The sequence below is a fragment of the Aulonocara stuartgranti genome (assembly GCF_965226115.1).
Source record: "Aulonocara stuartgranti genome assembly, chromosome: 15".
Taxonomy (NCBI): Eukaryota; Metazoa; Chordata; class Actinopteri; order Cichliformes; family Cichlidae; genus Aulonocara; species Aulonocara stuartgranti.
Window position 1 is genome coordinate 3,890,679 of NC_138951.1, and position 14,411 is coordinate 3,905,089.

A 14,411-nucleotide genomic window follows, 5' to 3' on the forward strand; every position below is an offset into this window, starting at 1 on the left:
TTATTTTACAAAAAATTTGATTATGGTTTCATAAAAATTGAACACAATATGTGAACTGGTAAACAGATGCCTCTGGAGGTAGCAATCAGTCACTCACAAATCACACAAAGGACACAGACTTTTTAACATAGTGCATGCCACTTTATTCAAGAGTTGGTCAATAAACTGTCATAGTAGCAATGGCTCTTAAAGACTTCTGTACAGTATTGATTGGGTTTGATTTTATAGGTTACACTTGCATGTTCACAAGGATTATAAAATATACCAAACACAGCAACATCATTCAGAGCATTCAGCAGGACAAGCCTTTTTTCAAAGTGGCGATGCAGACAGTGGTATATAATGCCCAGTAAATATACAGAGCAGACATTGTACTTTTAACCTATGTACCCTCAACTCCGCTGTTCAAACTGTAAGGCAATATATGTTTTGATTGCAATGTAGTACGGCTTTTCAAAGAGAACAGGGATCAACAAAATTTACAACATTAAATGAAGTTCAACAAAACAAGCATGTGTAACAAACAAACCAAAACGTGTGTGTGTGTGTATAAGAGTCTTGTACGACATGAACATTTTCTTGCAGCATCTAGCTCAAAACGATGGCAACGAAGCAGAAGATGCGTTTAAATACCTAACTGAAGAAAAAGACGAAGGCTGTGAAAACAGAGAAACATAAGAGCGGGTGGCTGTGAGAGGCAACAGTCGGGTATAGTCTCCCGGTTGTGGGTTATGGTGAATGCAGCCCCATTAGCCTTCTGCCTTTGCCTTCTACCCCATGCGTCACTCCAGCTTAAGCAGCTCCACATCAAAAATAAGGGTTGCGTTTGGTGGGATAACTCCGGGGTGGCCTGTTGTTCCATAAGCCATATCCGGTGTGCAGGTGATTTTAGCCCTCTGGCCCAGGCTCATCTGCAGCACAGGAGAGGAGAGGCGAGGGGACAGCAGAACACACTGAGTATTTATGTGCATTTTCTTGTACTTTACGCCTACGCCCGAAAAGTCCCTTGTCACAGAACACAAAACACTTTTTGACTTGTAAATTAATACCCTATTCAAGTGTCCCTGTAAACAATAACAGTGTGACAGTTGGCAGGCAAACATAATACCAGGAACCTGAAACACAAGCAGATATTCGGAACTCAGGGCTTTTGTTTGCGTACTTTACCAAGAGGCCCGACCACAAGTAAAATATGAGAAACTGCATAGTTTATTCTCCTTTCATAACAGATCTTGGTTTCTACTCACTGCAGCTGTAAAAGACCACTTTCAAGCGGACAGCAATCAAGTCAGCTACTCAGCATTACATACACAACTGCAGAAAATAAGTAATGTCAGACTGCTGTTGCTGTTGATGCTGTGACTCCATTTGTCCTCATTCATCTGTTTTCTCTAACTGAAAACTCTGTAACTGTGTATTTTCTGTGGCTGCCATTATCATACAAGAGCTGAAGGAAGGAATGTGTTACAGCTGAACCGATCTGAACTCCAATAGCTACAGTAGAATCTGTTTTACAGCCTCCCTCTCATTGTTGCTGACCACTGCAGTGCATCTAAGCACAATTTAAAAAACAAACAACTGCAGTGGTGCACCTGTTCACTGTATGAGAGCACCTTCAGAATTGCAACTAACTGTTAGGTATGATCAATTAAAACCTGGCAGTATAAATGAATAAATGAAGTTCAATATGTACTTAGAACATGGAATGCATAACGTACTGCTTAATACTAAAAGACAAAACAAGCAGGGCCTCAACCTTCCTCTCTTACCTGTGCTACTCCTTCTTCCCAGCCTTTAATGACCTCGCTATGTCCAATCTTGAACTTGAAGGGCTTGTTCCTGTCTCGCGAGGAGTCGAACTTTTTCCCGTTCTGCAACATACCTGCCAAAAAAGCATATGAAAACAAAATTTAGAGGCAAAATAAACTCAAAAATCAAAAGTGCATGGGCATAGTTAGCTGCTGCAATAACCAGGAATTTTTCTGGTGGGACTTCTTGGGTCTGTTTCAACTTCTCAAATGAACAGAGGAAATGTGAATCAGGAAGAACTGGCCTGGTTTAGTGGATTATTTTTAAAGTTAACTAGGCCATTGCTTAACTGTATGTAGACCACAGCGAGAGAAAGGGGTAACAAAGGCAAAGCGGGACTCAGCTCCTTCAGAACAATGACTGACCATTCAGGCATGACAGGGCTGTTGTTGCTGTGGCGGTTAAACTACTAAAGGCATGAAAACACTAAATCATTTCATTAGCCACAATCTCAATCCCTGTTCTTTTACTCTGAAAAGTCGTGAACTTTGGGAAACGTTGGCGGCCAGAAAAAAGCAACAGGAGCAACTTAATGGTGTTTGTTATTTTCTCTGCACAATCTATTGTTGTGGAACAGGAAACTTGTAACTGCAAACAAAGTTCAAATAACTGAGATTGGAGATTCAGAGATTATACAATATAATGCAATGCTGTGCATTACCAACCAATATAATAATGTGTTTTATTTCAAGTAATTAACATATTTAATATAATAAGATTTTAATAATAATAATATTTTGTCCTCCATCCTCTAGAAATACAGATTAAAAGGTTTCGTTTTTACATAAATAAATTAAATAATAAAAAAATAATAATAATGATCCGCTATCACTTTGGAGGTTGTTCTGGTTCATTATTTTATCTCTATGTCATAGTGTGAATACTTGGCATTTAAAGCTGGTGTTAGCTGAAGTTTAGTTACAGTGTCTTGCTCATCCAGTCATATGAAAGTTGGTACTGTACTCCTTCTCCACTTTCATTCCCCCACTAAACTTAGAAGGTCCATCATTTCCAAGAAGTCCAGTAGCCCAGATATGAGCGGGCTGGGCCAGGTCCAGCTGCGGAGTCATCAGGTTCACACCCCCTGGTGAATACCACCTGCTGCAGGGCATTCGAGTAGCAGAAACACAAAACCTTCTTGCAGAAAAGTCGTTTGAGTTTCTAGCAGCAGTTGGCTGCACACTGAAGAAAAACCCTGACACAGAAAATGCATTTCAGCTAAACTGAAATGCATTTTTACAGCAGTGCATACTCCTGCAGGTTGGGGCTGTCTCTGTGCAGTTAGCATGTCCTCCCTAAGCCTATGTGGGTTTCCTCTGTGTGCTTCGGTTTCCCCCCACATATGACAAACCTGTTTGTTAGATTAATCAGAGATTACCTGTCTATCTCAGCCATGTGATAGAGCGTTCAGGATGAACCCCAATTCATTGCCCTGCATCTGTTGTAACTGGTTTCAGTTCACTCCAAACTCAAAGATGGAAAAAAAAAATACTGGTGGCTGCCAGTGCTACCCCTCAGCTTCCTAGTGGGTATCAATTTGTTTGGTAGTGTATAAATAGTATCAATTTCAAAATCGTACGTCACCTTTTTCTCAACTCATCACATTCACAAGATTTTCAGAAAACTTGACCTCTGACCTAGAGGTCACTGAGATTTGAAGTCGTCTGATATTTATAGTAGATGCAACCACCGTATCAAAATCCTGCAATTCCTCTGTGACAGGAATGATAGACCGAACCACATGTTTCACTCTTTACACACTTCTTTATTCCGGATGTCGCTTCTTAGACACAGCCGGAGCTTAGCTGACAGCCACACACAACAACAACAACAAACCCCAACCTCAGGTCCCGGCATGTTTAATATAGGGGAGGCGTGATGAGCTGATCGAGCTCAGGTGTGTCAGCCTCCCCCACAGCCGTGCCACGAACCACGCCCCGCCACAGCTTCATTCTGGAGTTATCCCAGTCACAAGATTTTAAGAAAACTTAACCTCTGACCTTGGCCCTGAGGTCGAGGTTCAACCAGCCCTGAAATTTTTATTAGATGCACCGATGCGCCTCCATTGAGTCGTTCTCAAGTTATCGCATTGACAAACTTCTGTGTTCACGCCGCCCACCCACCCAGTGGGGTGACGACAATACCCCACCGTGTTTTTACGGCTGATGTGTAAAAAATCGATGGACTGTGACACAACAGAACGCAGACACAACAAACACACTCATGCTCAGTGTGTCCTTCCTGGCCGGGAGGGCCATCCCAATGGAAAGTGGGCCGGCCTCTGGTGCTGGCCCCCCGCCCTCCGTTGTAAAGTGAAAATTTACAAAAACAAGGCAGAGGCTCAATCAATACACATCCTCAAAATATCATCAATATATCAGTCGGGCTCCAGTCTGGACACAGATAGCTCATTTCACACAGGCAGCTAGGTGTCTGCCCCTGCCAGACCACACCCTTCACCAGGGGTGGCCAGCATGGGACCAGGCTAAACGAGGACCAGGCCGTGGACTATGAATTGCAACACATTGGACCCTGTGTTAATATTCTATAATAATCTGTTTCCTGGAGATCACAGAGATAGCCATAGCAAAATCCCAAACTGCTAACTAAACCACACTCGTATCACTGCTCTATTATCACTATTTGTACAGCCGAGCATGGGTGAGGTCTTTGCAAAAATACAGCCAAGCCTGTCCCTTCTGAGGTTGGCTCCTAGGCTCTCCTTGTGAGAAGCTTACACTTGGTAGTGGCTAGCTATCGCTGTAAAAAGCCATTCCACACAGGGGTGGGGCTATTTTTACTTTGTTTACCTTATCCTGTCTTAGCCCCTGTCTAGGATGGCTGCCAACACAGCAAGCCCCTTGGCTCAAATGTGGATGAAATGAGATGTGTGTAAAGCTATCTGAGTATGTGACTTACATGTCTGCTGTGTTTCACACCTGCAGGCACAGACATCTTAATAACAAGAGTCTTCATCATTCTTCATTTCTATAGCCAAGCAACTGGGATAGGGCATATGAGTAAAGTTGACACCGGAGCCTGAAAGTAATCCTCAGCCATGACTTAAAAGTTACTCTAATACTATCATTAAGTGCAAAAAGAGCTTTTTTCTAACTAGATATGGAGTGTCCTAGATCTTTAGTGGAGCCTAGTAGTTCACTTGATAAATAATAATGTGCTCGAATATCACTTTTCCTCCAGTCTTGCCTGCCAAGTAGGTGCTGCATAGATATTCGATCCATGTTCATAACACAAGTTGCAAAAAGCCTGTGAAGCACTCAGACAACCCAATAGTCAATGATTTTCAGCAGAAGCCTTTCTACTAATCTTGGAGCCTCCCATTGTTTGCTCAACTATATGAACAACCACTCTCCCATGGAGGAAGACTTTGGCATCTTCTGACACACAGCTTGATCTATTTCTGGGTCAAACACGTAGAACCGCGAGGTCTCAGTTTCTGTCTGTTTTATGCTAAAGTCTGGAGGACAAACATGGTAAGGTATGATGTCCACATTTAGGAATGACATCACATGCAGCACGAGCTTCATGTCAAAAGAGGCTACAATGCCATTCATCTTCGTAGCTTAGTGCCATACTTCATCAAACTTAAAACCGCATGAGCTACTTTTGTTGTCTCATGTTGACTGACATCAGATCTGCTTTAATTTTCCTCTTGCAGCAAAATGAGCTTCAGACTGCAGGACTGCAGCTGACAGAGCTGCCACTCTGTGAGCAGACTTGCAGTCAGCCATGAGAGAAACAAGAATGCAAGACAGGATAAATTATTGGAGGCCTGAGCCATCAACGACCACTCGGCTAATTTGGGTGGCTACAACTTTCACCAGAGTGAGAAGAAGGTCGCTCGCATATCTGAGCGTCTGTGTGCTTCTGGCATGTGTGCATCTGCATATTCAAAATCCCAGAGGTGAAAGTGAGAGTCAAAAATTGCACAGCATTAAGAGAATGCGTGAGAAAGCCTCTCCAGCAGAGTGGCTTCATATCCCAATATGTATTGGGAAATCACTCTCTCTCCTTACTCTTACTGTTTGCCTTTGCTATCTGGAAAACACCAGGGGAGGGTGGAGTGGAGTTGAGGGTACAGTCTGTGTTTTTGCACCGAGAGCCAGCTGACTTATGTTACAAATCCACACCAACCTGTATTACAAACATTATCTTTTTTTCAGAGTGTCAGCTAATCTTGTCGTGTAGCTTTTAATTAAAACACTTGTCCTCTGGGGCACTGAAACTGTGAAGTATAATCTTAAAACTTCCCTGCCTCAGTTTCTTACAAATCCCTTGATAACTACCTGAAACTAGTTGAACCGATGTATCAAATTTAACTGGGTTAACATAATAACAGTTCAGCAAGGAATTAAAAAAAACCTCCTCCCTCACTATAGGATCGGAGACTTGTTTATGAGTCCATAAAAACCTTGATGTGAGGAACACATTATATCAATTCTGCAGATTACAACACAAATACTCCCAGATTATCTACATAAACCACATTCTTAGCCAATTTCATGTGTTCATCACCAAGTTCAGCTCTACCCTTAAATATATTTTGCAAATGCACTTCCTGCATTTATACAAAACTGTATTTATAGCTCTTTGGGCGTTCCTTTATTGAAGCCTCAGTTTGGCTCAACTATGTATTTTTGAGTTGTATTCCAATAAGTATAAGCATCTTATGAGTAAGTTAGCGTAAATCGAAACAAAAAGACAAACAAAAGATGGGGAGTACAGTACCTCAATGAAATAGGTGACGAATGTAACAAAAAGAAGAGTACCCATGCTAATTGTTGGGGGTGGCTATGGATCAAGTGGTAGAGCTGGCTGTCCATCACCAGCTCCTACAGTCCAAGTGTCAAAGTATCCTTGGGCAAAATACAGAACTCTGAGTTTCCCCTGATGCATTCATGGAAGCGTGAATGTGTAGTAAAGTGGTTAGGTATGGATAAAAGCAATGGATGCATATGTGATTAGGATGAGATTTGTAATAGAAAGTGCTTTGAGTGCTCAAATTGAGTAGAGAGGCACCATGTAATTCCCAGTCGATTTACCATTTGTAGATTTTGCAGACAGGATTCTTTACATTTGTCCCTCTTATAAATAAAAAAATGCAACAGGTAACAACACGGAGAAAGGAAATAAAGCAGAAAAAGGAAAAGCTTTTTTATATGTGCAATCCAGCAGAGGTGGTGCGGTCTTGATGGAGTTTAAAACTTAAAGGGGACCTATTGTGCTCATTTTCATCCCCTATGTTTAATTCTTGCTCACAGCGAGAGAAGGTCTGCATTATTTGCAGATCTAAATTATTCTTACTTTAAGATTAGAAATACTTTATTTGTCCTAGTATTGGGAAGCTCTTTATATAATCCTGGGTTTTGATGCATTACCTAAACGTCAACAACCTCACCAGAACCCAAAGTTTAGACACCTTTAAATCCCAAAACTCTGATGCACGATTCGAATGAAACAAGGGACCAGAACTGGGCAAATTCTACCATTCTTGGCATGGACATGAGACTGGCCGCTCAGCCTCCAGTGTGTCCAATTACGAGTTTCACGCATAGAGCAGTGCAACAGGACCAGGCAAATGAATTAATTTTTAATTAATTTTTGGCTTTCAATATTGTAACAATATATCCATCCACCCATGTTCATAACTGCGTATTCAACAGTAGAGGGGAGCAGAGACACCAAGTGTCAATCAAACCCTTACTCTAGAATGCTATGTGGCACATCTCAAGAGCCTAGCTTCACAATTTGAGACGTATAAATTAAGATTACATTCGCCTGACATATGAAGGATCCCCAGTTCCAGACACAAACCCAGCCTCGAGGGATCACCAGCTAGTCTACTTACAGGGCCAGACTGAAGCAGATATATGGAAGGGTTGCATCAAACATGCAGATCCATCCACTAGGCGACTCAATGGAAATAAGGCAGCAGCCAAAAAAATGGGATACCTGAAATTAGGCTTAAAGGCAAATCCAACTTTCCCCAGGAGAGTTTACAGCACAACATCCTAGTATAAGGTACAGTATAGGGCATAGTTGTTGTGGATCGTTTTGTCTCTAATGACACACACACACACACACACACACACTAGTCAAACAAAGCTGCAATTTTCACATAAGGTTAAACACTATGCATAGGTCAATCAAGATATACAGCCAGTATTACAATAGATTAGGAAAATCACATTAACCCATTTCAAATGATGAAAATGAAGTCCCAAAGCTACAAGATGGAACTACATGGACGTGTACGTTCAATAAAAATAAATAAATACTTACAAACTCGAAACCAACCCTCTTTACTACACAGACCATAGCCAGAGTGTGTACAATTGCATTTATAACCATATAATAACCATGTGATACTCAGACAGTCAACAGACGAGATGCCAGCGAGGTTTATTTACTTTCTGTCTGACCTAGTTGTGTGGTCTGCTAACCCGAGGCCATAGAGCAACCCAAATTCATTTCCCAAAAGTCTCAGCATCTTATTGTCCCACCTAAAAACTTGGCAATCTGACAAGACACAAACAGGAAAAACATGCCCATTTGAATGAATATGTGCATGTCAGCACACCCTAAAACAAAAACAAAAGAAAAAACAGTATTTTCTGGTTCTGTCGGCAACTTGCAAGTGTAACCAACACTCAGTTACACAATGTTACGAGCATTTTGCGTATTTTGAAAGCTTGGTGTGTTGTGCACATATTTCCCCCTATGGACTCCAAGACAGAAAAAAATGCAGAGAATGAAAAAAGGGGGGGGGAGAGAGAGAAGAAAGAGAAAGGAAGTTACCTATGTAATGAACAACACATGTTTGGCCTTTCTTTGGAAATGTTCTTCCTGTTAATGAAAGAGAGAAAAAACAAGTGTTAGTGTGTGTTTGTATACTCTCTGAGGCTGGCAGGTTAATCTTGTAATTAGACTGGCAGTCTCATTAGCAAATGCAAGGTTCAGTCTGGTGGGGTGCTGATGCCAGTACTGTTGCATACTAAAGTGAGATATGCATCTGTCATCCTCATGCTGTAACTTTAGCCTGCAGGCATTTTTTTTCCTACATAGTAATAGAAATAGTAGAGTAATTAGCTATCAGATGCACTTTAATTTAGCAGTGCCTATAAGGACACTGTAGTCTGCCTTACCCAGCCCTAGATTTGGTGTCTTTCACTCTTGAGCTGACTGACTGCTTACACATGAGTAACTCTTCAAATGTTTCCCTACGTGCCTATGTGCTAATGCTCAATTTTAAAACACCGGACGGAGTTTGACTTCACAGGATAGAGAGTTCTAGAAAGATGCCGTGCAGGCGTCAGTGATTTTAAACTGTAAAAGAAGAAACTAAACTAAAATCAAAACAGGGTAAAGCCGCAGCATACTACCGTTAATTGCTAAATATCTACGGGATATATTCAGTCGCGTCGCACACATCTTAATATTAATCTTGACAAAAAAAAAAGTAAATATTTAAAAATATCTGAATGGCATTCCGGGGAACTACCGTGCCCCGACAACACCAGCACCACCAACCCTCATCAAAGCACACATAGGCGAATAAATCCGCTTACCATCACCGGGAGATATCGTCTCGACCTCCACGCCCATGGTTGTGCTGCTTCAAATATTAGCTATAAAGCATACAGCCGACAAAGCTTTTTTTTCTTAGAGCCAGTTCTACCCTTTTGCAGCTACAAGTCGGGCTTTAGCGACAGAAACCAGGCATTCACCCACCCGCGGTAGCTACAGCCAACCGTGAGACAGCCAAGATATTTTCCACTTCGCAGGGAGGCAGCGTAGAGATCTACAACCCCACTACGTACGTCGTCTTCAGCCCTGCAGACCCCTGGAGGTGAAATAAAGCTCGAGTGTCTAATGTCAGTTGAATTTTCATTTTCTGGTTTGTCATAGTCTTTATTAAGTTTATCAAGTCCCTCTAAGTAAGCCAATTGTTTTTTATTAATTCGGGCTATATAAAACTAGAGCGCTTGTTAAAAGTGAACTACGTCTCCCACAATGCACCGAAACTGTCGAGTAGTTTTGCTTCCGTGTCATTTACTAAGAAACGTTGGAGGCGATTTTTAACCGGTAAAACGTGAGTTTGCTGACATGAGAGTTAATGTTCACTGTTTTATACGAGCTCCTTGGAACGTGTTTTTAGTTTTGTAAGGTATGCTGAGCTTTAAAACTCATGTTTGTGTCGAATCTAGCTTTAATTATCTGATATATTTTTTAAAGGGAAGCAGCAAGTTAATCTCGCTAGTGATTTCCAATGTTTATTAATTGAATTAATGAGCATTTCTCCTTTTCGTGGTTTGTGTCTACGCGTTTTAAGCTGATGTGCAGTAATCAATCCACACAGTAAATCTGTTTTCTGAAGAATCTGATTGTGTTTAATGTGCTCCAGTGTTAAAATGGTGTTTACAGTTTAAGTCTGTTACAGTTTTCTTTCTCTGATGACGTGTATTTGAAGACTTAATGTACTTTTTGTAATCATGTCAGAGTCTAAAAAGACAAATACTTTAATGAGACACTCTTATTCAACACATACTAATGTTAATACCCTTAGGTCCTAAAGGGCCTGTGTGTTGTTAAGGTCATCAGGCGTAAGCAGCTATAGGTGTTCGTCACCACTGCCTCAGGCACAGAGGGATTAAAGCATGTACTTGGAAGGAGACACAAGAGAGGCTTTTGCTATTCTTAATCTGCATAGGTAGCAATAGCCACTCGTCGTCAAGACCCATTTAGAAGACATACAGGACTCTATTATCAATGTTAACGCTGTGACTCTTTTGTTTTCTTTTTCTCTTTGGATAAGCTTCTTCATACCTGCCAGGATGGATCTTGGTAAGGCAAAGCTGCTCAGGACAGGTCTCAACACACTGCACCAAGCCATCCACCCTGTGCATGGGATTGCTTGGACAGATGGCAAGCAAGTCTGCCTAACATCTCTCTACTTTATCAACGGCGACGTGAAGTTTGGCGACACAAACGTCATCGGGCAGTTTGAGCATGTCTTCGGACTCTTCTGGGGCCCCCTGTGCTGCTCTGATTCTCCCGCCTTGCTGGCTGTGCAGCACAAGAAGCATGTTACCGTGTGGCAACTGCAGCTCAGTGCTCTTGAACAGAACAAGCTGCTGTGCACGCAGACCTGTGAGATGAGCGAGCCTTTCCCCTTGCTTTCACAAGGCTGCGTTTGGCACCCTAAACTGGACATTCTTGCTGTGCTGACTAAGAGAGACACCTCTGTGCTGTTTTCTGTCAGGGTGGACAACAGAAGAATCAAAGCAGATATCAAAGGTAGTGGACTCATCCACTGTGCATGCTGGGCTAAGGATGGCACACGCCTGGTGGTGGCTATAGGCAGTGCCCTTCACTCCTACATCTGGAATGACATCCAAAAGAGTCTGGTGGCCTGTTCCTTCTGTCCCATCTTTGACGTGGGAGGCTATATCTGTGCCATTGAGGCCACCGGGGAAGCTCAAGTAGCTGTGGCTACGGAGCTGCCGCTGGATAAATTATGTGGGTTAAATTCTGGCATAGCGTTCGACTTACCAGCAGAGACAGAGGCCCTGCACGGCCATGGCTCTCACATGTCAGATGATGACAGCCTTCTGGATTCGAGGAGAAGATCCTTCGAATCGGAAAGGTCCTACATCCCTAGCTCAGGTCCTCTTGATATTACCCATCTTCTGGCGAGACACCGTCGCTCTGACCCCAGCCCCCTTATCCATTTGCGTCGCAGGGACACTGTAACAGGCTCCGGGCAGGACTCCTCGCACCTCATTCTGGTTACCTATGAGCGAAAGGTCACCACCACTCGTAAAGTCAGCATTCCAGGGATTTTGGTCCCAGACATTGTGGCTTTTGATCCCCGTGGTTCCACAGTTGCTGTTGCATCAAACACATGCAACATGGTTCTTGTGTACTGCATCACAGCCTCCACGATGCCAAACATACAGCAGATCTCTCTGCAGCAGAACGAGAGACCCAAAGGAGTCTGTTTCCTCAGCGATAAGATTTTACTGTTGATGGTGGGTCGCCAGAAGTCCAACGACCCCGCCTTCCTCCCATCTGCTAACACTGACAAATATATTCTTCATCTCATAGCCAAAGAGTTGATCTACGATGGAGAGTCGCCTATGTCTCCTATCATACCATCCTCCTCTGCTCAGAGCCATGAGTCCACCTCTAATTTCTGCACAGGGATTAGGAGGCACTCAGAGCACCTGTCAAAGGATGACAGAGAGCGCCCAGGGATAAAAGACTTGATACTGCCTGGAAGGGGGGTAGTTTGCTCACCGGGGAACAGGCGGAGATTGGTCGAGGAGGTGAGAAGCAGCGAGCACAGCCCCATCACCAGCTCTGTGGACTTATCAGACAGAGCCCCGTCCAGTGCCTCTTCAGTTACAGTGGAAAACTTTGACATGGACCATGTCAGCCGCATGGCCAGCCTGGCGGTGGCCGGACAGGTCAGCAGAGATTCCAGCCGAGCCAGTTCTCCTCGCTTCGAACCATCTGACAAGATGCACACAGAGCCGAAGCTGCCTATGCCTGAAAAGACTCCCGGCAAGGCCAAGGAGCGCGCGCTGGAGCAGCTCGTTCACAACATGGAAAGACTTTTTACACGCTTTGCAGAAGTGCAGCAGTGCCTGACAGAAATCAGAGATTACACTCAGAATGGCAAAAAGGCCCCAAGTGTCTACCCTAATGCCAGCGAACCCCCGTATGTCAATGTCACATGCCAGGTACAGTTTTACGTGTTATGTTTGATACCCTATTATATATATATATATAAGTTATATAAGTTATATAAGTTAAGTAAGTTAAATAAGAATATTGCATTTTTTAACATAATAATAGCCACGAGCATGTCTCTTTCCATCACATTTCCTTTCTTTGTGCTCACGCAGAAGCAGTTGTCAGAAAATGTTTTTATTGACGAGCGGAGGCCGGTGCTGCTGTGCGACGGGAAACTGTGTCTGCGTGCGCTCCAAGACCTCTTCAACCTTACCATCGTGGAGATGATGTATGGTATGTTCACAAAATTGGATTTGGCATCAGTAGGTCAACAGTAACAAAGTATAGCAAATAGCACGTGTCCTCTGCTACTTGTTTTCTGTTGTTTGTGCATTTTAAGTGGCATTTCCCTTAATGTAAAGCAGTACCTAAGCTGCCTTTGTGCAAAAGCCTCATCTGTTGTTTTTCATGTGCGATTAACCGTGTTGTGACACAGGGTGTAAAGGGTTAATTAACTAAAATCACTCTGAGGAAATTTCTTCTGGTCCTCAAGTGGGGTCAACTGCAAGTCATTGACTAAATGTTAAGATCTGTATGCTCTTGCTGGCTTTATTCACCATGAAGGCATCCCCCTCAGATTGCTCTGTACTTTATAAGAAACCTTATTTATTGCAGTCAGTTGTAATTTCAGGCAGCTTGTGGTGGCATTGTTCTTCCGATAGCGTGCGTGAGCTATAATTGGAAGTGATTAAAAGCCTAAGTCAGATTATAAGGTCTAAAACAAAAGCAGCTTACTACCATTTAATGTGCATAGTGTTTTGTTGCTGCTGTAGCAAAGACTGGCTTTCCTAAACTGAGACCACCAAAATGTAGGTCGCACAAACTACAGTTTCTAAACTACACTGACATTTAGAAAACCATACTAAGTCAAAAAGTCCTAATTGTCGTTTTGTTTTTGTTTTTCTCCAGGACCGTTGTGGGTTGTACTTGTGGCAGATGCAGATGGCTTTGTCCCTCTGACATTTAAGCCTAAGGAGGAGCTCACGGTGCGGAACGGGAAGCGGAAATCAACCCTGCGGACTCCCGGGAGTCCAGAGAACTCTTGCCCATCCAGTCCAGCCCCCAGCCAAAGCCCCAACACAACCACAGAGGCCTCCGTGTAGCCACTCCTAACGCACAGTTCAATATATGGACTCACAAAACAATGTCCCTCTGTTATCATGATGTATTCGACTGTCAAATGGACCGCAGCTGTATGACAAAATTACTCTTGTGTGTGTTGAAATGACAGCCGTTTGACAAGAGATGCTCATTGCACTCCATGCATTGTTTACATTTTCTTCTTTTAAAAAAACAAAACCTGTGCAGTTCATGTTTTTGCTGACGCAGGACGTGCTGATTAGCAGTCCAGCAACAGCGGCGAGTACGTTTTAGATATGTTTGGGACATGTTTCTGATTGTTCTGGCGTCTTATATGAACAAATGGAGGCTAATGTTGTTGTTTTTTTTGAAGCAGAAGTAGATGTATGAAATTCAGGTTTTACACTTAAAATGTCAAGTTTAGCACTTTAACATCTCAAATGTTCTGTCTACGAGAGACCCAAAGGATTTTCCATCCTGCTAGAATTTTAACACGTTCAGGAAAACCCATGTGACCACTAGAGGGGGCAACAGTCAACAGTAACTTTTCTCTCATGGTCATACCCTGCTGTTAGGACCGCTGTGGTTTGTTTTGAATGTCCAAAGAAAGGAATGCTTGGGGAGCTTTCTGAAAATTAAATTTGTATATGTAGTGCTTCCTCGTCTGTTATTTTCCACCGCACCACCTCCTCGGTAAAGATCCC

At 42.8% G+C, this 14,411-nt stretch overlaps 2 protein-coding genes across 5 annotated transcripts; one reads left to right on the forward strand and one right to left on the reverse strand.

Moving 5' to 3' along the window:
- Positions 1 to 119: 119 nt before the first annotated feature.
- Positions 120 to 9,633, reverse strand: fkbp1b (FKBP prolyl isomerase 1B). The gene is made up of 4 exons (XM_082506247.1): positions 9,399 to 9,633; positions 8,629 to 8,676; positions 1,770 to 1,882; positions 120 to 911 (listed from the first exon to the last, which is right to left on the reverse strand). The coding sequence occupies exons 1-4, from the start codon at positions 9,433 to 9,435 to the stop codon at positions 783 to 785; spliced, it is 327 nt and encodes a 108-aa protein (XP_082362373.1). The 5' UTR covers positions 9,436 to 9,633; the 3' UTR covers positions 120 to 782.
- Positions 9,597 to 14,362, forward strand: wdcp (WD repeat and coiled coil containing). Of its 4 annotated transcripts, none has more exons than XM_082506245.1 (4): positions 9,597 to 9,679; positions 10,646 to 12,575; positions 12,741 to 12,861; positions 13,537 to 14,362. In XM_082506245.1, exons 2-4 carry the CDS (start codon positions 10,665 to 10,667, stop codon positions 13,728 to 13,730), a joined length of 2,226 nt encoding a protein of 741 aa, XP_082362371.1. In that variant the 5' UTR covers positions 9,597 to 9,679; positions 10,646 to 10,664; the 3' UTR covers positions 13,731 to 14,362. The 4 variants fall into 4 exon arrangements, with proteins under 4 accessions (XP_082362371.1, XP_082362370.1, XP_082362369.1 ...); XM_082506244.1 differs by having other exon boundaries at positions 9,618 to 9,704; XM_082506243.1 differs by lacking the exon at positions 9,597 to 9,679 and adding an exon at positions 9,845 to 9,922.
- Positions 14,363 to 14,411: the final 49 nt, after the last annotated feature.

What these genes read in the sequence shown, in the direction of transcription:
- fkbp1b (XM_082506247.1), bottom strand. Translation starts at nt 9,435, where the DNA reads ATGGGCGTGGAGGTCGAGACGATATCTCCCGGTGATG. An exon ending in GACGATATCTCCCGGTGATG is followed by an intron (nt 8,677 to 9,398) that starts GTAAGCGGATTT and finishes TTTCATTAACAG; the next exon opens with GAAGAACATTTCCAAAGAAA. An exon ending in ATGTGTTGTTCATTACATAG is followed by an intron (nt 1,883 to 8,628) that starts GTAACTTCCTTT and finishes CTTTTTTGGCAG; the next exon opens with GTATGTTGCAGAACGGGAAA.
- wdcp (XM_082506245.1), top strand. Translation starts at nt 10,665, where the DNA reads ATGGATCTTGGTAAGGCAAAGCTGCTCAGGACAGGTCTCAACACACTG. An exon ending in ATGTCAATGTCACATGCCAG is followed by an intron (nt 12,576 to 12,740) that starts GTACAGTTTTAC and finishes GTGCTCACGCAG; the next exon opens with AAGCAGTTGTCAGAAAATGT. An exon ending in CATCGTGGAGATGATGTATG is followed by an intron (nt 12,862 to 13,536) that starts GTATGTTCACAA and finishes GTTTTTCTCCAG; the next exon opens with GACCGTTGTGGGTTGTACTT.